Genomic DNA, 23,534 nt, shown 5'->3' on the forward strand with positions numbered 1-23,534 from the left:
CAAAGTGCTTTACATAAAATAGATAAAAAGGAAAGAGCATAAAAAATAAAATTAAAAACATAAAAAAGCATAAAAGACATAAAACAGAATAAAAGTCAGAGAGAAAGTCATAAGAGTCAGAGTCCAATTATTAGCAGCAATTTAGTTTTCTTTACCTTAGAATACCTGTTCCCCGGGTGTTTGGGAATTTTAATTGGCCAAATGTTTATTTGGGACTCTAACCCAAATACCTTAGTTAACTTAGGCGAACATAAAAGTTTTTAGCCCATTTTTGAAAGTAGTCCAAGTTGGGGCTTATCTAAGATCTTCCAGACGTTTATTCCAGCTATGTGTAGCATAATAACTGAATGCTGCTTCACCATGTTTTGTTTTAATCCAAGGAACAGTTAGTAGACCGGTCCCTGATGACCCAAGAAGTCTAGAGGGTTCATAATGTGGAAGTAAGTCAGCGATGTATTTTGGCCCTAAACCATTAAGTGATTTATAGATAAGTAATAGTATTTTGAAGTCAATTCTATAACATACTGGTAGCCAATGCAGAAACCTGTGACTGGTGTAATATGTTCAGCTTTCTTAGTCCTTGTTAGAACTCTAGCAGCAGCATTCTGAATGAGCTGTAACTGTTAGGGCGGGGGGTTGTGCGGTGGACCCAAGTGCGGAGAGATACTCAGACAACAGCGTAAAGTCTTCTAAACAGAGGTTTTAATACACAAAAGTGGGGAATGGGGTACAAACAAACACGGGGACCAAACGGCAAAACAAGGGTGCAGTAAACAAGCTCCATTAAATAAGGTACACACTTAACAAGTGGAATAATACGTAGAACGGGATAATCACTGGGACTAACGGTACAGACGGGCAGACAGGGTACTTACTACAGACAGGGTTACTACAGACAGGGAGAATCTCGGACAAAGACATGGGGAACACACAGGCTAGATATACAAACAGGGGACAGAACACACAGGTGTGACGATTCAGGGTAGATTGGGAGGCCACTGACCCGTATAGCCAGAGGGGGGCGCCAGAGTCACCAGACAGCAACCTCAGGCGTGACAGTAACTGCCTAAGTGCTTTTTTGCGAAGGCCTGAGAAAAGACAATTACAGTAGTCTAACCTAGTGGAAATGAAAGCGTGAATTAGTTTTTCTAGGTCTTGTTTGGACATGTATCCTGTAATTCTTGCTATATTTTTAAGATGATAATAGGCCGATTTTGATATAGACTTGATGTGAGTGTTAAAATGTAGATCTGAGTCAATAATAATACCCAGATTTCTGACTTGGTTTTTAGACTTCAAAGGAAGGGAATCAAGATGAGCACCAACTTTCAGCCTTTCGTCTTTAGCACCAAAGACAATTATCTCAGTTTTGTCTTTGTTTAGTTGGAGGAAATTTTGGCACATCCAGTCATTAATTTGGTCAATGCACATACGGAGTGAGTCTATAGGCGCATAGTCACTCGATGAGAGAGCTATGTATAATTGAGTGTCGTCCGCATAGTTGAGGTTGAAAACCTCTGATGTTACTCAATACAGTCACAGGGTTGATTGGCTGTAAGTGATGCACGGTTGTGTGAGTGCATCAACATTATTCTTCTTTTTATTTATTTTTTTAGCGGAAAAAGATTTTAAAGCATTTTCCAATTACAGTTTTTCTCGATTGCTTACACCATTTGTATGAAGGAATTCAATACAAAAAGACTAGTGGATCTGAGAGGGGCTAGGGATCGATTTGGAATTGGGCCCAGGCCTAATCCCGCTCCGGCTAGCTAGTGCCCACATTTTTTTTAGCAAAACAATACAATAACATAAGACATAGCGAGCTACATCAATCACTCTTACCATACCTGTTGTCTGATTTAACTTTTTTAATCATAAACGCTACACTATAACTAGCACTAACTAACTACATTTTAGCTACACTGGAACTTTCTTTCTGCCTGCCATGCTGCTACAGAATTGAATGAGACATGCCACAGGATTTAGCATCATGTGACCTGCCACTTGCCACAAGCCTCTTGCCAGAGATTGAACTGCCAGATGCCACTCAATGATCTGACTCGCGCTCTCTCTCACTCCACTGAACTACCACCAGACTCTTTGCAATTCTTAGAACCACACTGCTGAAGCTAGGAACACCAAATGCCAATATTCCTATGCACATCACAGGTCATGAAAAGTGTTTGGGCACATACCATTTATAATGCTAGTATGCTGTCATATTATATTAATAATCAAGAGACAATAACTGTGCCAGTTTGATAGGGTGTAGCAAATAGCGATGGTCTTGAAGGAAAAATGGTATGAGTAAATGCCTTTATTCACCCAACATGCTTTGAGACACAGATAAAGATACCTTGAAAATGTATGGGGATTCTTCAGAACTGATCGACTCTTTGGAGTTCACAAAGTGTCCAACTAATTTCCTTTCCCTTTGGCAGCAGAATTTATAGCCCATAACACTGAATATCATAATGTCATAATAAGGTTTGATTAAGAAATGGATGGGCTTCAAAGTTTCAGTCTGTGAGTGAGGTCATTGTCAGGTTAACAATACATGTCTGCTGTTTCAGTATGGTTATAATTGAGATTAATGGTCATATAGTCACTGGTTAGCTTGATTTGATCAACTTGCAGCCTTGTGTTTTTATTGCGGGGGAGCAGATGTCCAATAGATGCATCCGCCTGCTTTCAGGTAATTAGATTTTGGCTGTGGCCACAGGTGGAGAAGTAAAGTATGCAGGGGTTGAGAAATCAACCAGGCTGGTGGAACATGACCACTGTCTGGTCAGCACATGTTACTGAGTTATGGTTCAGACACTAGGCCTATAACTTATACTGTTTCCCAGACAGTGTTTCCAAGGTCAGATAAATGGGGATTATATATTAACCCTAACCTTTAATTCCTTAGATTTACATTTACATTTACATTTTTGACAGTTAGCAGGCGCCTTTATCCAAAGGCACTTACAACAATTAAATTTTTTCTAAAGTAAGTGAATCATCTATACATCAGTTGTCTCCCGGCAATAGGCCCTGTACAGGAGCCCTGGACTAGCCCTCCGACTAACGGGTTGAATCCTTAGCCAAAAGGGTATTACCCTAATAGGATTCCTAAAGATATAATTATTAGGCTAGTGGTGAATAGATTCACCCTGCTGTTAACCGTCTAATTCCTATAGTTTCCCCTGCTTCAGCTTTCAGCTATGCTCCATAAGTGATCCACAACGGAAAACAAGGCTAGGAAAGCCCCTATAGTTAACAACGGCTCTATTCTAATATGAGTGCCAGTTGGTGTGGTTACAGGATTCTGTTTATAGATGAGTACAATTCATCCAATTCATCCAGATCTTACAATGTTATAAGCGCAAAAGGAACTAAAATAAGCACAAAAGGAACTAAAATACTTATTTGTCTTTAAATGCAAGTTTGTACTTTATTTTGCTTTAAGCGTTACAGCATAGCAATGCAATAAGGCATCAAAGTTACATAAAGTATAAGATAAAGAATACATACATATCAGAGATGATAAAAATCTAATAATAATGTAAAAGAAGTAGAAAAATCAAATCTTACCCTGTCTGTCCCTACTCTGTCTGAATAAATCTAAATTTAGAGAGGCCCCATCCAGCATCGGCATTTGCAACCAATGAATACTCTTGGTTCCTCTATCAGCCCAGCTGATTTCTTCGGAGCAGCACCGAGCCCTCAGCCGAGGGACTTCGACGACCCACACTTCCTAGTACAAGTAAAGCGGTCACTCAACTTCTAGCAAACCTAGTTAAGGTAGCTTAAGAGGGAGCCTACTCCAATACTAGTCAGCCTCCAGGCTGGGAGCTTCCAAGTCTAAACTCTCTCCTGAGAGGACTTTGGTCGTGGATACCCCGATTGGGCTAGACCTCCTGGTCTCAAGACCTCCTGGACTCTTAGGGATCCGTTCTCCGAGGGGTCTTATGGAAATGCCCATTGGATTTACTGATATCATGTCTTAGTTACTGTTTTAGTACATCATGTTGGGTATATTCGATTCGATTTCAAAACATCATTAGTTTGCACAGACTCTCCTGGAATGCTTCCACATTCTCCAGCTCCGGTGGGCTCAGCTCTGGCAGAACAAACCCTCACTCGGGCCTGGCGCATCCTCTGACTCCATCCACACCTTCTTCGGGGGCAGGATCACCTCTAGAACCAGTGCTGGCATACTATCTGGTTGCTTAAGGATGAGAGCTTCCGTCTCCTTCACTTGCCCCAGGACTATGAACTGCTCCTTCTCGGTGAGCCCTCTAACGCTGGATCCTCCAGTACTCTCATCCCATACCTTATTACTGGCCATTCTCCTAGTTTCCACCCCAGATTGCTTCGGCCCGCGGCCTTCTCTCGCTTGTTTAGGCCCGCTGCTTTCTCCCGTAGGCCCACTTCTCCCTCTCATTGCTGTACTTTTCCTTCGTTTCCTTATCGTAGCAGGTTTTGGGCTAAGCCGAGGATCAAGAATGAGGCCTCCCAGTGGGGTCACCTCTCTCTTACGTTGGCGTGTGGAGGTGACCTTATGCTGATATTGCCTTGGCGGGGTCACCTCACCTTCCTCATGCTGGTATTGCCTGGGATCCGTCCAAAGACGTCTCCTCCATACTAGTGTAGCTGTCCCCTGGGGTGTTATTGTCTCCCCCCTGTCATCATCTCTGCTATATTGTATCCCACTCCGGGACAACGATGAGGACCACCCAGGTGGTAGAGCAGGTCGAGGGAGGTCCAGATTTTTCCGACACAGTCATCATAAGAAGAAGGAAGGATTCCTTTTTTTTATTTTTTATTATTATTTACAGTAGAGGAACTGTACAGGTGGGTAGTGGGGGGTTAAGGGATCTTTAGGAGGGACAGTCAAGATGTAGCCTGAAGAGATGGGTCTTCAGTCTACGCCGGATAACCTAGATAACCTTAAATGAAAATAAATTGTTTTTGTGTTGTTTTGTTCATAGAGACATTATTTCAGTCACATTTTTTTCCATGGTACATAGTTCTACTGAATATGAGATACAAGATATATGAGATACAAAATATATGAGATACAAGCAGATGGCCATTTTGAGCCAAAGATGAGGATTATTCGTCATTATAGCCCAATGTTTATGACTGCTGAGAGGCTGGTTATTACTTCTATATAACCAGCCAAGGAAACCATTTCTGGTTGTCCAATGTTTACATATCAAACCACATAAAAGTGTCACTAATGGGAAAGCACATGTTTATTCTATCCAGAAAATCATTGGGACTACTACTTTCAAAAATGGGCTAAAAACCTTTATGTTCGCCTTTGCCTTAATTTGAAACTAAATTGCTGCTAATAATTGCACTCTGACCCTAAAATGCACTTGGAATTCCCTCTGTGTATGAAATGTGCTATATAAATAAACTTGCCTTGCCTTGCCTTAATACATGACGACGCTGTTCCCCGTCTACGCCATTGATATACCTGTCTGTGCGGCGGAGGAAGAAGCTATATTTGGAGGTAGAGGTTCAATGACATTTCGGTTCGTGCGTTCTTTATGTCCCTCGTACCTTACCATACAAAAACAAGCGAATGTAAAAAGAGAAGATTGCGAAACTGGTTGTCAACTCGGGGATCTCGTTATTGCTACATTTTCTTCGTTTAGCAAAACATGATTGTTGGAAGCACATGACAGCCTTGTCTCTTGCCAGTAAAGACGTCAGACGTTGATCACCCCATTTTTGACAGGAGCCTGTCGTCTGCTAACGCTTGGTAAGTTTATGTTAGTTTGTTGTAGTATGTTAGTTTATGTTAGCATAGCTAACTCCACCATTTGAGAAACGTTTCTGAGTTCACCACTAAATACTTTAAGTAACTAACTTGTCTGGTAGCTGGCTAGCCCCATCATCACATTCACGTCGTATGATTCCACGTTCATAATATACTGACTGTAAGAATCAAGCTGGGAATGATACGACGCGAACTGATATAGGAGCTGGCTAGCTCCGACACGAAGTAAGGTTTCATTGCATCGATCGGCTTACCGGAGCTGGCGAATTTATTTCAATTTGTGATTGCTTGTTTCGGATTCCAGTTTTGAAGGCACCACGAAATATCCCAAACTTTAAAGGCAGCTTAATCAGCATATCTACAAATTAACTTTATACCCGGAGACGGAGTTTTCCAACGCGGCTTCGAGTATAAAGTGAACTTTTAGTTCATTCTAACATGGCAGACCGCATCGCAATTGTATCTGTATCTCCCTTTACAATTATGGCGTTGACACATTAATAGTGTGCAGCTAAACCAGAGAGTGAATACCATTAATGTGTTATTACATTCCTTCCTTGATGGTTTACATGGCCAAGCCGATGCGACGAAACTCAGCTATTTCAACATGTATTTGTGACTTATAAATAACAATCTATCACTCTAACATATGTATAATGTCTCTGTTGCTAATGTATGTGTTGCTTGTTGCGGTATCATAAGGATGTTTGGGAATGCAACATTTTCGAGTAAAATCAAGAATGTCCCATTCACCTGATTGATTCACGATACATCTTTCTACTAGATAGGCATGGAGAAAGCCAAACAAGATGCCTTTGATAAAGCCAGACTCCAGGTGATTAAAGATGGCTACGACAGGGCCTTTGAGTGCATCAACAAAGGACTGACAGAGGATGAAGCAGGACGCAAGGCTCAGGCACTGGAGCAGTACAAGCAGGGGCGACAGCACCTCCTCAGGGCCATAAGTGTTCCTTCACAGGGTGAGGAGTGTGTGGGAAGCTCCTGGGAATCAGCCCGTCAGATGCAGCAGAAGATGAAGGAGACATTGAATAACATAACAACCCGCTTAGCTGTTCTAGAGACCAGTCAAGACCCTGGAGCCGAACCTATCTACAATGGAGTAACTGGGGCAAGTAATACAGGGACAGCCTCACAAAACCTCTACCCAAATATCCCAGCTAAGGAGAATCTGGAGAAGCCAGAAAAGTCCTCACCAAAGTTGCCCTTCATTAACGGTCAACCAGCCGGAGCTGTGGGGGGCACGACTTCACTGAGCAATGTGTCCCTGCCTCTCTCTCCATCAAGACAACCTGTAGTTCCAGGCGAGCTCCCTCCTGCATACTCTCCTCAGGCAGCCGATGGCCACCTAAGTATCTCCTATGGCACAGATGCTGGGGAACTGTCACTGGTTGGGGATGGGTTCTACAGCCATACATCCAACTCTCCTCCCTCTCCTCAGCACCTGGGTGAGGATGGAGAGGAGCTATTCTTTCTTCCCCATGGGGTGCAGATATTCTTTGTCACACCTGACGGTCAAGTTAGTGCCCCATCTTACCCAGGGTTTCTGCGGTTGGTCAAGTTCACCAGTGAGCGGTCAGAGAGAATGCCCAGCCGACCTCCAGCATTCCTACAGGTAAGATAAATAGGAATGAGATGTGTTGATGGATTTTTTGGTTTGTACAATCTCTACTCAGTCTACTGTATTGCTATTTTGCTTTCAAGCCACTCTTTTAATCAGCATCTCTGCAGTAGTCCTGATTTTTGAGTGTTTGATAAAATCAGTGTTGCTTGATCCATAGTGCCCTTTAATCTTATTTCATAAGTTGTTTACTTTGCTCATTAACTCCTCTCAATGAGTCTTCAGAGGGATGAGAGTTAATTAACTAGCCTATGTCCCCTGTGCCGTATCACATGAGCATGGTCACTCAGTGCTCTTAATCCCAAAGGATTTCTGAAAATGATGTCATCCTGGGAAAGCCCCAATGGCCATCGTGTCATGTACAGTGAAATGTATCACAGCAAGTTAGAGGAGACAGGGAATTTGATCTTTTAAACATTTTCTTGGATGGCTTGCTGAATGCTGATTACAGTGCTGTGCTTTCCCCTTGTATCGTCATAATAACCCTTGCCTGCTCCTGTCACATGCCACATGAACAGAATATTACACCAGCACTACTCTTTGAACAGAGGTGTTGATATTATACAGCCCCTTCAATCAGCAAGGAGTAGTAGCCTGTTATAGAGAAGGGCACAGAATCAACTCACCTCAATAATGTCCCTCAATCACGCAAGCAAAGAAACTAACGTCACTGAACCACCAGTCAGTGCTCCTTTGCCAAGCAGACTAGAAGGCCTACTTGTTTCTTACACAAGCATGCAAAATCTATTTGTATAAACATGTAGCCTAGCCTAAAGAGAAAGGTGATAAGATAAGGAGGTGGAAATAATACAGAGTTATGTAAGTTGGTCATAGATGCTTTTAGATTTGTTTATGGCTTGGCTAGTTACGTAACATGTAGGCCAGACTACATGTGCCTTGCCCAACGGTTTCATAAGGGCCCTGCTCTGTGCAATCAAAACAAGTAGGCCTAATAAAGGACTTTCTGAGACATTATTTTTGTTTAAGTTTGTGTAAATAGCCTAGCCTAATATGTGTCTCACACAGTCATGCAAGCAGGCAGTGCAGAGAAAGTTTTTCTTTTTCTTCTTCTTTACTCTGGATTGAATGGATCCCTCAGTCAGTACCGTATCATGGGTTTGGTGTTTGATTCATCAATAAGGAATTTCCCAGGCACCATTACCCCATAACCAGTGGGTGAGTGACATCAGTTGTTCGACAGTCAACAGTCCTTCATTTTATTGTCCTGTACCCCTTGATCCTTTTTAAAAGCTAATACACTGAGAAAGTGGCCTGACTGCTCTATCCACCATCACCCACCAAGCTTCTTCCATCTCTCAATCCGATTCACATCCAATTAGACTGTTCCCTGACAGCAAGAACATCATTAGATGTTACCTTATGGGCAAGGCCAGTGTACTGTAGCTTTGGGCCTTTGTTATGTGGCGCCCTAGAGTTTAGAGGTGTCAGGCTATTCATTTCCCAAAGGCCCTCAAATAGTATAACAGTAACACCTGGTCAGGCTCTCCCAACTTACCACCAGCCTTTGTATTTCCCCTCTGTGAGCTAAGGTTACTCAAGTGTACTGTGCAGCAGTATTATTTGGGTTAAGGGGTCAAATCTTGAATAAAAAACAGAACAACTAAAACCACATACAAGTTATGCAGGAATGATAATGTTATACAACTATTTTAATAGTTGCATTATGTCTGAGAACTCATTTTTCAAGGTGAGTGGTGTGTGGCCTTCCAGACCTTGGAGAAGACAAAAGTGGCCCCTGGGCCAAAATGACTGACACCCCTGGTCTATATGCATGACCATGTATTGTATATGTATATAATGTATTGTATAACATAAATGGCCTACTGACTTAATCAGACAATGTTTTTCTCTGTCATATCTTTCAGGTGTGTGACTGGTTGTACCCACTGATGGCCACAGACTCCCCGGTTCTCCTGTGTAACACTGGGGTGTTTATGTTCCCTGACATGATGGCCCCTGCTCCAGGGTCCTATGTTGGGGTGGTGTTGTCCTCTGAGCTGCCTGCCTCAGACAGGGAGATATTTCAGGACCTTCTCTCCCAGATGACTGATCTCAGGGTCCAGGTGAGCTGCTGAGGCTCATCATAATGTATTCATACATAAAGCATGTTTTGTTTTGGGCAGCTTGTGGATGCACGTTTGGCTCTTGAAATTGTGCATACAAAGAATTACTTGTGTTCACCTTACTATCTGATAGCTGGGATGCTTAGAGGAATTTTCTTTTAAATGTTTCTCTTTACCTGATTGTGTTTTTACAGATTTCAGGTGTATTTGAGACATTAAAAGATGGGTTTAAAAAGGTACCAAAGCATTGCCACACCACATATTGACAAGTGCCCTTGTGCGGTTATTATGGATCCTGGGTGAAGAGAATTAAAAGTAGGCTACTCCTATTCCTAATTGGTGGTTCAAAAACATGTTGTAGAGGGTTGTCATTTATTTGTAATTTGTTTTTGTTTATCCCTGCATGATCCCAGTGGCATGCAAGATTCAAATTACAATGGGGATTTAATGGGGGTTTCATCTTAGAACTCCCATTCATGAAACAATAATAATCTAAATCCTGTTCTTTTTCAAATCAGAGTAGGCTACTTACTATTCAGGGAATATTTTATAAAAACTGGCTAAACAAGGGCACCTGACAATTCTTATGGTGTGTACAATGTCTGCTTGCTAATACATAGCAGTCCGCTACAGCAGTGGGCCCTCCATGGGCCCTCTCAATGTCAGTGTCTCAAACACTGAAGGCACTATTGTGCCTGCTTGCTTCTGAGCTGGCATGCCTCTTTGAATAACCCTCACCTCAGCAGTCTAGGGATTTAGAATAGGCAGGTGAGGGGAATGAATGAGTGCTAATGCTCTTACCTAGCTAGAACACAGCCTCAAGGGTCTGAATGAACAAGACCAGTGTCAATCACTACAGTTATGGAGTTTGAGGTTGTGCCTCAGCTGAATCAAGCAAGATTTTTACTAATGGACGTTATCTTGTTGTTGATAGAATACTTTTTACATGGAAAGCTTCTTGGATTCTTATAAACAAGTTGACAGATTTCTTTATTAGACATGATAGAATGAGTAAATTCATGTGTAACAGATAATTTGTGACTGGTAGAGAACAGCAATGGTTTTAGCACAAAGCCTCACTGTTTTTCTTAATTAAGGGGACATCTACGAATGTGTTTGGTGACATTCTCTTTGTTTTGAGAATAAAAAGGCATTGTATTGAGCAGCTTAAGGGGACCAAGAGACCACAGGGTTACTGGAAGACATGGATGAAAAGGGATGTCTGATGACAAGAAAAATGTGTTATACATTTTAGAGTATTACTCTGCTACCGATAGGCGCCATGTACTCTATGCATGATAAAAGTTACCTGGATATGCTGTACAAAAGCATACAGAAGTTCAAGGGCAAGCTATTATTAACTATATTGTCTGTAAGGCCCCAGATGAAGCAGCAGACACCATTAACCTGAGTCAGAAGGTGCCCATCGCTCCTCCTGAGGAAGCCTCTGCAGCGGAGCAGGAGAAACCCTTGCCTGAGTGGAGCGAGAAGGTGGCTCATGGGATCCTCACAGGTGAGCCCATTACCTAGAGCCTATTAAACACATGGGTTTGAGCATGGGAAATATGCTATTTTAATCAGACTTTTTAGCATTAAAAACGTTTGTACCGTAGTTTCACAGTAAGTGTAATATTGAGAGTAATATCTATGCCTCATATGACTTATCTCTTTCCAGGTGCGTCATGGCTGAGCTGGGGGCTGGTGAAGGGAGCTGAGTTTACAGGCAAGGCCATTCACAAGGGAGCATCCAAACTCCGGGAACACATCACTCCAGAAGACACACCCACCCATGTCAGCCCCACTGTCAGCAAGGGCCTCCATGTGGCCAAGCAGGCCACTGGCGGAGCTGTCAAAGTCAGCCAGTTTCTGGGTGAGAAGGATGTTTCTTTATCTCAGCAAATTGTCTGATTTCTCTCTGGTGTTGATGGTGCGGACTGGCTCTTGGCTGACTGGTCTGAGTTTTCCTGTGGTGTGCTGCAGTGGATGGGGTGTGCACTGTGGCTGGTTGTGTGGGCCGAGAGTTGGCTCCACACGTGAAGAAACATGGAGGCAAACTGATCCCTGAATCCATGAAGAAAGACAAGGATGGGCGCTCTAACATCGATGGAGCCATGGTGGTGGCAGCCAGTGGAGTTCAAGGTACTGCTTGGTATTCACCAGTCACTAATCGGGCAATAATTAAAAACAGCAGTACAACAATAGTACCATATTCTCCCAATTCTAGTCATTGTTTCAATTATTGTCTGAACCTACACTTAGGATTTGCCACCATGTGGACTGGGTTGGAAGTAGCAGCAAAGAACATCACCACAAGTGTAGCATCAGAGACGGTCACCACTGTGAAGCATAAGTAAGCATAAGTCTTTTTCTGTGCATTTCCTATTGAGCACATATGATTTACAGTATCACATGCTTACATTTTCATATTTCCACCCAGCACTGCTTGCCAAACCAGTTTTTGCTGTGTAACCTGCACTTGCATTTACAAGTAAAAACATACAAGCACTTACATTTTTCTCTTTTACTTATTTTGCAGATTTAGGGGTCTACAAAACATCCTAGATCCCCCTAATGACAAGAAGACATGTATTTTTTCTTAAACCCAGATTAACAAACTAACCCTCAATAAATAATCACAAGCATGGCCAAGGCTTAGCCTCTTGGATGATTTGGCTGTTAATATTCAGCAAATTAAGTCTGCTGATAGTCACCTCTGTGCTGTCTAAACACACTGCTACTCCCATAATTCATAGCCAAGACTGATTTCTTCCTACTTTATGCTTTTAATGAAAATGCCACAATTAACAATGTTATCTCTCCTTGCTGACTTCACAGAATATACAACTTTTCCTGATAGTATGATTATCTATCACTTCTTGGTGATTCATGCTTAGCATGTGTGTTTGTCTTTGCTGTCTTTTCTGTCCTTGCAGTTCCTTGTAATTGCCCAGGCCTCTTCCCACTCACCCCACTCCCTTTAGTCTACCCCCCTCACCAAATCTTGATTGATTTTGATTAAGGTATGGGGCAGCAGCAGGCCAAGCTACAGACCATGCTGTCAACTCTGCCATTAATATGGGTGTCACTGCCTTCAACATCGACAACCTGGGGATCAAAGCGGTGGTGAAAAAGACAGGCAAGCAGACAGCCCAAGCCATTTTGGAGGACTACAATCTTCAGGACAGACCAGATAAGAAAAAGCAAGTGGAGAAACGAGACAAATAGTCTGTTCTTTTCTTCTTTTCCTTGGAGCCTTAACACATGATTTGTATTCTTATATAAAGAAAACTATCTATATTTAAATGCTATTTAAAATACATTTTATATTTACATAGTTGACTAGTTCACTATTATACTTTATAGATATCTAATTAGGGTTTGATACAACTGTTGAGAACTGTAATCTACAATTAATGGTATAATGAGCTGAAGTTTACTTCTGGATCAATTCTAGATAGGCTGAAGTGAAACCGTAACATTATGTGTGTGCAATGTTTGTGAGAAGACAGCAGGAATTACATTTACATATTACATTTACGGCATTTAGCAGGCGCCTTTATCCAAAGCGACTTACAACAAATACATTTGTTTAAGTAAGTGAATCATCTATCCATCAGTCATCATAAGATAAAGTAATCAATGCTCAGACCAGGGGCCATTGGCAGTCACAATGCTAGAAGAAGATTTTTATTTATTTTTTTAAAACAGGAGAGAAACTTGTAGTGGGGGTGAAGAGGTCTCTAGGGTTAGGGTTAGTACAGGGGGGTAGTGGGGGTGAAGAGGTCTTTAGGAGGGAGAAGCAAGGCTGTGCAACGAGGATGGGATTTAAGTATTTTCTCTCTCTTTCTCTCCCTCTCTCTACTATATAATATATATATATAACTGAGAACATGGTTCCTGTTGGAGATTTCAGATTTATTATATATATATATATATATGTCTGTTTAAAGACAACCACTGTCAAAGTAAGACTGTACTCTCGTGCTGTAAGAATGATGTTTATGTGTGAAACCAAAAGAAACCAAACATATTCTTCAGTGCAGGAAAACATGTTTGGATTGTTTTATTCCGTACTCCACAAATGTCTACTACATACTGGAGTTTGAATAGGGTGAATAGACTTTACCCCTCATATTTATCTTTGTTAAGATTATCTCTTCCAAATGCAGTAGAAAAATCAATCCATGACATTAGACCTGTTCAGAGGTACTGTTTTGCAATAGTTTTGAAATTAACTATTGAAAAGGAAAGTTTCTAAATGTTAGTGTCTTGGTCTATGTTTCCTGCTGACCTGGATATTTGCAGTATGAAAACTACATTAAAACAAAAGAACTAATATGTTTGGTGTTCACATCGTCATGAATAGACTGCTCTCAGGTATCACAAAGCATAACACTCATGGTCCATGATCCTGCCAGATTGAAAATATTATTCCACTGTACCCATAGAAGCAGTAGAGTTATGAACTGGATTTGTTTAGTTTACCCTAACACTTGTATACTACAGTATTGTCCTGTGATCCAATTCATTATATGTTGAGAGGGTGACATCATCTTGATATATGCATTATACAAAACTTGGATATAGATTTTTTTCTATAAAATGACATCCTTATCTGTCATGTGTCTTCCTGTCATTCTTCATGTAAACAAAAAGGCATTCAAACAATGTCATTAATAAGGACACATTTCTCTTTTTAATTATGACACAATTGTGAAACAAAAACTGAAGAATAATTTAAAGACACCAACTGACCATTCTGAATAGCCTTTTTAGACTATGTGGAAAGCTTTTTGAGTGTGACGATTAGTCTGGCAGTAAATGTATGTGTACTGTACATGTGTATTCATTGAACATGCAATGCTGCTTTTAAACGCTAATGAGGAATTAAATTAACCTCTTCTGATAATGAGGTTTATTTAAGAAAAACAATTATTTCTCTTTCAATTACTGTTTCATAGAAACATAATTTAAGCTTTGAACAATCTCACAAAATTGCTTTTGGTGTGCTTTTGTTGCCATATGTGAACAGATAATAACATGTGGGGAGATGATGCACTAAAATGATGTAGTGTAATAAAAAGCTTTTGAAGAATTTGTATTTGTATTTCTGTTTATTGGAATTTCTTTGAACAAATACAGTGCCCTCTGGAAGTATTGGGACAGTCAAGGATGTTTTCTTCTTTTGGCTCTGTACTCCAAAAGTTTGAATTTGAAGTCAAACAATTACTATGAGGTTAAATATAGATTCTTAGCTTTTATTTTTGGGTATTTGTGTACATATTGGTTTCACCATTTAGATGTTGGTATGTAGTGGATCTTGGGCCTATTTTCTCCACACTTTACGCTTGATATCATTCTGGTACATGATAATATTGATCTTATCTGTTCACAACGTCTTTTTCCAGACCTCTGCAGGCTTTTTAAGGTACTTTTTTTAGCTAATTGTAACCACAAGCCATCCTATTTTTGAGGCTAACTAGTGCTTTGCACCTTGCACCTAAGTAGTTTGGCTGGTGAAGTCACCTGCGGAAGGGAGTCTGACATATTCACACTCCTGGAGAGTGTTCCTGATCTATTATTTTTGGGGGATTTTTCTGAATTATAGTGAGCATTTTTCAGTCATCCACTGTAGAGGTCATCCTTGTCCAACCAGGCCATTTGCGATTGCTGAGCTCACCAGTGCTTTCTTATTTTCTTTTTAATGATGTTCCAAACTGTTGATTTTGATAAGCCTAAGGTTTTGGCTATATTTCAGTTTTTCAGCCTCACAATGGCTTCCAATAGCAAAAGGTAAACTCAAAGCCTAGAATGAAGACTAGACATTGACAGCTCTCTTATGCCTGCACAAATGATGTGACAGAACAAAGCTGACTAACCAGAAACACCTGTTTAGCAAATTGTCCCAATATTTTTGGAGCTATGATATATTTATCTATCTACAGAAATAAAATAAAAGATGACAATCTATACTTCAATCTCATAGTAATTGTTTGATATCAAATCCAACCTTTTGGAGTATAAAAGAAGAAAACATGCTTCTCTGTCCCAATACTTACTAAGGGCCCTGTACTTGTTCTTCAAAAAAGTAGAACAGATTCCATATTGTGCCTTTTAGATGAACAATCACATTTAAGATGACAATCCAATCCTTTCAAATAATAAACGCTATAGAACAAGCAGATCAGGAAATTAGTTTCTATAAAACGTCTTTGCACAACCTAATACTGGAGCAGTGATACAATAAGCGGTATGATACACTGAAGTTATGTACAGTAGGCCTATGTTTGTTTCCTCATGCTACTGTATCTCTGACAGGGACAGTATTTTTTGTTACTTATGGTAACACAATGGTGCTATAATAATATAAATGATTTATAAATGTACACACTGTTGTTTACACAGAATGATTGTACATAGTGAATCATCCACCACCAACGTGTAGCACCTGATGGTGCCCATTTGGAACTGGGAATAATTAGATGGCCATGATATGTTGATGGGCCAGAGTTTAGTCAGGACACTGGACTTATGGTTAACACCTCTACTCTAGCTATAAGTGCAATGAATTATTTTTTTAACTATAGAGAGTAGGACATGTGTCCAAGACATACATGAAGCTAGCGTTAGTTCAGATAGGGCACTTTAAGTCAAACGGCACAGCTGTCTGTCACGTGACAGGAAAGCTGGTTCACACGTATGCAAAAACATCCTTCACATGTTCAAGGGACGAGGCTTAAAAGCAGCTAAGTGTTACACTCCACCATAGTTAAACAGTGTGACATGATCATACTGGCTATGAGAGTAAGCTTTGTGTGGTCATCACACTGATAAATGACTAATCTGTCATCACACTCACCACCCCAGCCTCTACCCACTCGGACGCTCTGTATTTAGCCTATCTACGGGGGGGGTTTGATAAGTCTTGGGCTCCCTGCCATATTGGTATTTGTATGTTGTGGTCATTTAAACTCCAGGCAGGGGCAACACAGAGCGGAACCTCAAATTACGCAAAGTTTAAATGTATTACCATTCTCATTAAATAATGTCATTCACAATGTCATTCATCTAGGGTTAAACGCGTTCTATTAGTGATTGAATCAGCAATATGTGAAATCCACCCTGATAATACACCACATGATCAAAGGGATACATTTTGTGCAATCTGTGGATGCAAGTTTTCCAGGCAGCTCTCTAGAATTTATCTTGTCTGTTGATGTTGAAGCGTCCCATGCGTGGATCACTGAATTAGGGGGTCAGTGACAGTATGAATTGTCTGCAGTGAAAAAGATGGGGGGTAAATATTGGTAAATCCATTGTAAGAATGGAAACACAGAAAATCAAGAATGGAAAATCAGATTAGTCATTTATCAGTGTTTTTTTTTTTTCTCACCGGATAATGTGTGGCAGACCAGGATCTTTGTATAATCCATTGTGCAAGTACCCAAGAGATCCAATAAATGGTACCATCTTGACTTGATTCTCTGAGTTCTGGGCGCTCTGTGCTATGTGATAAAGCTTTATAGGAATACATTAAGGATTAGCGGTGGAGACTAAACATCAGAGATACATTTCAAAGGAATCCATCTTGCTATAGTCATTCAAGTCAAACAAATAACATTGCATGCTTGTAATATGGATAACTGACAAATCCTTAATCAAGGACCTGCAGATAAGTTAAAAAAAGGCTCATCCCACCTGCTGAGCCATGTGGAAAGGCACTATGTTGTCGTCCTCAGCGTGAAGGATCAGAAGAGGGCTCTTCATCCTCTTCAAACTGCAGAAACATGGGGAAATGTTACTTGTATTCACAAAAGACCAATATTCAGTCATACAGCCCATTACAGCCCATCTCAGCCCATTACAGCGGCCATTAAAAAGAATAATAACATGTTAATAACAGTCTCTGGCATGTTAATCATATGAAAAGCATCTAAATTATATAATTAAGTACTGTTCATCAGAATCACTTAAAACTGAGAGTACAGTACTTACTTTTTGTCATTAGGAAAGATTATATTGTTTTCTGCCATTGGGTCCAGGAAAAAGTACTCAAATGCTGGGAACTTCCAATAAAACTAAGGGCACAATGAGTTACATTTAAATACACTCTAAGTATAAATACATACATAAATACAGTACCATATGGCATTTAATGATTAGGAGAGTATGTGCATTTTACCCAACCAAAAGGATGATGGGCACCCTCCTGTCGAATATTTGTATATGCACCCTCAAGGATCACACCATCAACAACAACCCCTAATAACAGTGAGAAATTACAATCATATAAATATGTAATATGGCAAGTAAGCTTCATTATTATGAATCACAGGGAGAAAAACCTTTATGGCATTAAAGTCATGAAGACCCCAATTTGAATCGGTTCATTAAAGCCTACCTTGTTCCATTAATTTGACTGCAGTATTAGTGGCCACTCTGGACAAAGATGAGGGGTGAAATAGTATGTATTGGTATCTCACACGTTATGTTCTGTCATATTTCTACTAATTGATTTGAGTATTTCAATCATTACAATGAGTGATAATAGAAGTAGTAGGAGTAAACCTGCAGTATCATTAATACTGGTAGTTTTAGTTATATAATATGACAGATTCTCAATAACTTCAACGTATCACCAACATATCATCAACTATCTTGCTAAATCATCAACTGCACTTCATTATCTCTACAGAGTGAACCATCAACCTGCAGTCACTTTGTACCACTCACCCAGTGCCAAGGGAATGCCCCCAGATTACCACCAGGCTGCTCCCACTTCTGGCTTTTACCCACTGGTACAGGTAGAGGGCATCAGTGGTTAGGCCACCTTCAGTGGGCTCTCCAGTTGAGTCCCCAAAACCTGTCAGAGTCTGTGATATTAATGGCTATACAGTATGCATAGAACAAATATATTTCAACTTTTATGCTGGTGATCCAAAGATTTAAATGTGTCCATGGGAGGGCAGTCGAAAGGTAACCCACACCAGTGATCCTTTTACAGGAATTTGCCTCTTTCCATATTCTGAAATTACCCTCACATCTGAAATGTGGGCAGAATTTTAGGTCATCAAAATAAGAATGTGAAAAGATTGTTATAAAAGTGGTAAGGAACTAAATTAATCAGTCAACAGTCAAGTTAAATTAACCAACCTCTGTAGTCCAAAGCCAAAACATGGTAACCAGTTGCACTCAAAACCTATGGAAACAAAGACCCATAAAAATGAATAAGTAACCATTCATAACTTGCTCATATGCTGAAATAACCTTTTTTGTAATCACTCACATTTGCTAATCCCACACGGTGACTTGCTGCCCTGTTTGAAAGAATGAATACTTTCAAATTCAACGTAAGAACAGTGGCTTAGTTACTCCTATCATTATCTTCAAATAGTAATATTACAAATACTTTCTGTTTAATCACATTGTTTTTGATACCTTGTGCCTCCATTGCCATGGAGGTAAATGATAATCGGACTTCCATGCCCCAAAGAGGCCTGATACCAACCCAAGTCCTTCCCCTGTGCCTCCATCCACTGCTTTTCAGGGACTGTGTGCCTTGAAGATATCAAAATGTGACAATACTTAGAGACAAAGAAGAAGAGACAAATGTACACTGACTTTATGACAGGAGAGCATAGTATGTATCTTGGTAGAGCATGGCGCTAACAACGCTTAGGTTGTGGGTCAATTCCCGCTGGGACTATATATACTGAAATGTATGCACTCACTGCAATGTAAGTCACTTGGGATAAAAGCGTCAGCTAAATGGCATATATTATCTTATTGGAACAATTGACCAGTGAATATATTCCTTCCTCAGGTGTAAGGTATGCTACTGTGTCTGAGGCGAGTTTCAAACTTGAGACTCCAGTGTGGATGACCTTGTATTAGACCAAGCAGGACCTCCTCAAAATCTGAGGGCGCCTTTGAGTTACAGTAACATCTCTCTGACAATGTAACCTCAGTCTGAAGGATTTATGTCATTTATTAGATTAGATTAGATTAGATTCAACTGTTCATTGCAGAAAGTGCAATGAACAGTATTTACAGGTAGTGCAATATATGATCAGTAAGTAGTGCAGTATAATATAAGCAGTGCAGTATAGCAGTATATGAGTAGCAGTAGCATTATAGCAGAATAAATAAGTTACAGTATGGATAAATAAGTTACAGTATGAATAAATAAGTTACAGTAAGTTATGACACTCACCATACACCCAGTGAGACTCCTTCCTCCGATGTAAGATACAGGTTCAGAGTGTGATTTAGAGACAGGTCAGCGGGCTGGCTAAGATCTACAAAGAGTGGGATTCTTACTAAGGGGAGAAAGAAAAATAGATTATCATTCACCTTTACCTTATCTGTAAGGCATTTTGCATGATCCCAAAGAGCTCACCTCTATGAGAATATACCAGATGATTCAATAGATCAGGGCTTAGTCGCAGCATAAAAGGCACCGAAATGTAAATTACACATATAGACAAAAAACCTCTTTTGAACCACCACAACCACCGGGAGCTGGGTCTGAGAGAGAGAGAGAGAGAGAGAGAGAGAGAGAGAGAGAGAGAGAGAGAGAGAGAGAGAGAGAGAGAGAGAGAGAGAGAGAGAGAGAGAGAGAGAGAGAGAGAGAGAGAGAGAGAGAGAGAGAGAGAGAGAGAGAGAGAGAGAGAGAGAGAGAGAGAGAGAGAGAGAGAGAGAAATAATTAATTATAATAAGGAATAAGGTTCTGGCCGAAAGCATTCTGCTATTACCTGTTGCTCAATATCAACCATTGACACTCACGGTTGCGCAATCGCTGAGACGCCAGCTTCATCTCCGATACTGGCAGCCTCTGAGCGACCTGACGATTTAGTGTCACGGTCACTTTTTCTCTTCCTCATCCTCAGGCTTTTACTATTCAACTGTACTGTAGGCCTACTGATGTGCCACCAGTCTTGTCCAAAGGCCTACAGTATCTTGTATCAAGTATGAAACTTGATATATTGTTACCGTTAAAATGTTTCGTTGGTCTACGTTTACTCCAGTGGAGCCTAATTTATTAGCAATGGCTGGGTGGAGCAATGACTAGGTGAAAGTACAATTGATAACGAAATGGGAGGAGTGAGGCGGGTTTAAGGTGGTTCAGGATAGTACTTCGTATAATTCTGTAGGTATAATCCCCGGTCCACCTTATCAATACAATCGAGTTACTGGGAAAGTGTTTTCTATTGCTAACTTTAGGTTGAGCATTAACCGATATCTCTCCACCTACGTCCAGACCAGACCAGGTGGAAAAACAACAAATTGTTGTTGTTTAAATTAATGTCTCAGCGCAGCAACAGGGCGTAATCGAGATACATTTGTTTCGCTTTTTTAAAACAGGGCCGTACCATATTAACACATATTTATCACTCGCAATCAGACTATTTAAACTAGCCTATCACTAAACAAATACCGGTGACTAGACAGTCTGTGATACATAAGTCCAGGTAAGATGACAGAACATATGACTAAATATTAGAGAATTGATTTATTTAGAACAACCAACACATTATACATACTAGCTTGAAATGTCAACATTTCAATTTAAAGGGTCTAGTTAAATGGGAAACAAAAGCAAGCATCTACAAGTGAAGCTATCATTTCTCAAAAATTTGCAGATAATAATCATACCATGCTCATCCATTTGATAGTTAAATGGATAAAATATGGGAAGCACCTGCAAGACAATTATTATTGCACCCCTGACATTATTGCACATTATTTTGCAATAATGTATTTTTACTATATTATATTGTATTGTTGACTTGTTGATTGTTACTGACTGTTGTTGTTGAGCGAGGAGCAAGATCCCAAAGCATTTCACTATGTCAATTACGGTGTATGCAATGTACGTGACAAATAAAAATTGATTTGACAAGCTAAAAATCACGTTATAGTAGTACTTATACATTTTGCAAACATATCAAATATGTAATGTGTAATGTAATGTATAAAGACCAGACCAGGTGGAAAATATATGTACAGAAAACGTAAATGATGAACAATTCAGGGGTTATTGTTCTGTATAAGTGAGATGTTGCTACAGTAACACGGTACTGACTTTCCAAAATATGCTAACGGTCCAGGCAGCGGTAGTCCTCCAGCGATTGGCGGACCAGGTACACACCAAAGGTCACCTAAAAAAAACACTTACAACATACTAACTGAATGGACAAAATGGTGGTGAGAACAGTGACAAATGCATAGTTGTTTCTGATTGGGCTATGGGCCACCTTGTCTATAATGAGTCTTTTTATTGAATACTTTGCTGTGTGGTAAATCTTGTCAGTTGTGTTTTCTCCCATTTCTACACATTTTCTCTATTGTCAGTGACACAGACCCTATGTCTATGTAGACAGTGGATGTTCTACCATAGGACAAGAAGAGTGCATAAACCTGATCAGGCCTCTGAGTTTGCACCTCTACTAAGTCTGTCCGGAATCCCTACCTCACCAGTGCTGTTTGACAACGAGGACAAATGCTACCAGTGACTCGGAATCAATACTCAGCTCCACTGTTTCATTCAATGGAAAATAACTGGCTGACATCCAGTGTTTTTTAACCCCACCTCTGTTCTCATTCCATTTGACCTGTCTGATGTTGCCTCAGACAACATGAGCCCCAGCATCATCCCACCAGTGATATTTCACCCCCCTGACAATCAAACAAACCAAACCAAACCAAAATCAACTATACTTTTGCTATTATCAATCTTTGCTGGTTAGGTTATGGTTAACAAAGTTGATTAAAGTATTTCAATTTGTTTGTTGGGCATGCAGTAACCTGTATTCAAATCAGTAGTGAGATATCAGTAATATCCTGTATTTCCCTATGTTAATGGACTTTTACTGCTTTGCTCATATAGCTCATCAAACGTTTCTCTCATACATTATTGATGCAGGGCTGCATTGATTTTTTGATAGATTTGCTTTGGATAGTGCGCATGTACCATGCCATTTGTCTAAATAGCTGTACCATCGAAATGATACAAGCACATGACTCTTTTCTGATTTGATTCAAAACAAGGCAATGTGCTTTAGTAACTTCTGACCCGGTGGGAATCATAACAGCTATAGTTAAACATTAATTATACATTATAGTTGAACATTAATAGTTCAGTTCACAACCTGAGGGTGATCATGGCTCATGATCTGAGAATGTTTTATTTAATTATTTTGTATACTTGGGCTCAGTTGTACAGTATGTAATTTAGAATGATTATAGTCTTTTCACTAATCAACATTTATTGCCAAATTAAATAATTGTATAAATATTTTTGAAGACTTCAGGAAAGAAGAATAGGCCTACTAGTGTTAAAACTGAAATTACATAGTTACATAGTGGCCCTTTTATCATTGTTTATTCTTGACTACACCTACAGACTTTTGACAAACCAAACAAATGAAACATATTTTTGGTTGTCCTGGTAGACACAACAATCCCTGAAGAGCAAGCACCCTTGTGATTTAGTAAATATTTGTGATTGTGTATACACATCTTCTGCTTTGTAGAGCCATCAGGATAAGACATCCATTATGTTATCATTTACAGTATTGACATAATGGAAATCAACAATACAATTATTCCAGAAGCAAAATACTGTTATGGTTGCATTAACAAAGCAAGGGCTGTGCTGTGCTCAACTGTGCTTTAGGGACACTCTAATTAATTTTTCATGATGGCTGGCTTGCCACTCAAAATGTTGAGAGATGGGGCTGGGGAAATATTACAACTCCAATTCATAGAAATAGCTCATAGTGCAAGGAAGGACTACAATGTTCAAATCAAACATATAAACATATATCAATTTGTGGGTTGATGAAAACAAGCATTGTGATTGGCCGAGTGGCGTTCAAAGCCTGATTTAATAACAATAATGTCACGGTTACAAATGACCTATTATAATGTTCCTATTCTGCATTAGATTTGTGTATCACATTCCATTGACAAGTTTTCAAAGTTGTAAACAGACAAAGACAAAAACAACAATAACAACAGCAATACCCTCCC

At 40.0% G+C, this 23,534-nt stretch overlaps 2 protein-coding genes across 5 annotated transcripts; one reads left to right on the forward strand and one right to left on the reverse strand.

Annotated features, from left to right (window-relative positions):
* The first annotated feature begins 5,689 nt into the window (after positions 1 to 5,689).
* spartb (spartin b) lies at positions 5,690 to 14,448 on the forward strand. Of its 3 annotated transcripts, none has more exons than XM_083694862.1 (8): positions 5,690 to 5,758; positions 6,561 to 7,409; positions 9,302 to 9,499; positions 10,877 to 11,012; positions 11,175 to 11,369; positions 11,480 to 11,638; positions 11,759 to 11,849; positions 12,520 to 14,448. In XM_083694862.1, exons 2-8 carry the CDS (start codon positions 6,567 to 6,569, stop codon positions 12,722 to 12,724), a joined length of 1,827 nt encoding a protein of 608 aa, XP_083550988.1. In that variant the 5' UTR covers positions 5,690 to 5,758; positions 6,561 to 6,566; the 3' UTR covers positions 12,725 to 14,448. The 3 variants fall into 3 exon arrangements, with proteins under 3 accessions (XP_083550988.1, XP_083550989.1, XP_083550990.1); XM_083694863.1 differs by having other exon boundaries at positions 6,565 to 7,409; XM_083694864.1 differs by having other exon boundaries at positions 12,036 to 12,576.
* Positions 14,449 to 15,213: 765 nt separating this feature from the next.
* LOC310822508 (lysophosphatidylserine lipase ABHD12-like) lies at positions 15,214 to 20,527 on the reverse strand (the record flags this gene model as incomplete). Of its 2 annotated transcripts, XM_083694865.1 has the most annotated exons (13): positions 20,286 to 20,527; positions 19,899 to 20,026; positions 19,713 to 19,818; positions 18,938 to 19,057; positions 18,786 to 18,816; positions 18,653 to 18,698; positions 18,233 to 18,362; positions 17,901 to 17,938; positions 17,682 to 17,761; positions 17,495 to 17,577; positions 17,198 to 17,276; positions 16,893 to 17,017; positions 15,214 to 16,775 (listed from the first exon to the last, which is right to left on the reverse strand). In XM_083694865.1, the coding sequence occupies exons 1-13, from the start codon at positions 20,381 to 20,383 to the stop codon at positions 16,748 to 16,750; spliced, it is 1,092 nt and encodes a 363-aa protein (XP_083550991.1). In that variant the 5' UTR covers positions 20,384 to 20,527. The 2 variants fall into 2 exon arrangements, with proteins under 2 accessions (XP_083550991.1, XP_083550992.1); XM_083694866.1 differs by lacking the exon at positions 15,214 to 16,775 and having other exon boundaries at positions 16,889 to 17,017.
* Between the last annotated feature and the right edge of the window lie 3,007 nt (positions 20,528 to 23,534).

The sequence above is a fragment of the Argentina silus genome (assembly GCF_951799395.1).
Source record: "Argentina silus genome assembly, chromosome: X".
In the NCBI taxonomy this organism is placed as follows: Eukaryota; Metazoa; Chordata; class Actinopteri; order Argentiniformes; family Argentinidae; genus Argentina; species Argentina silus.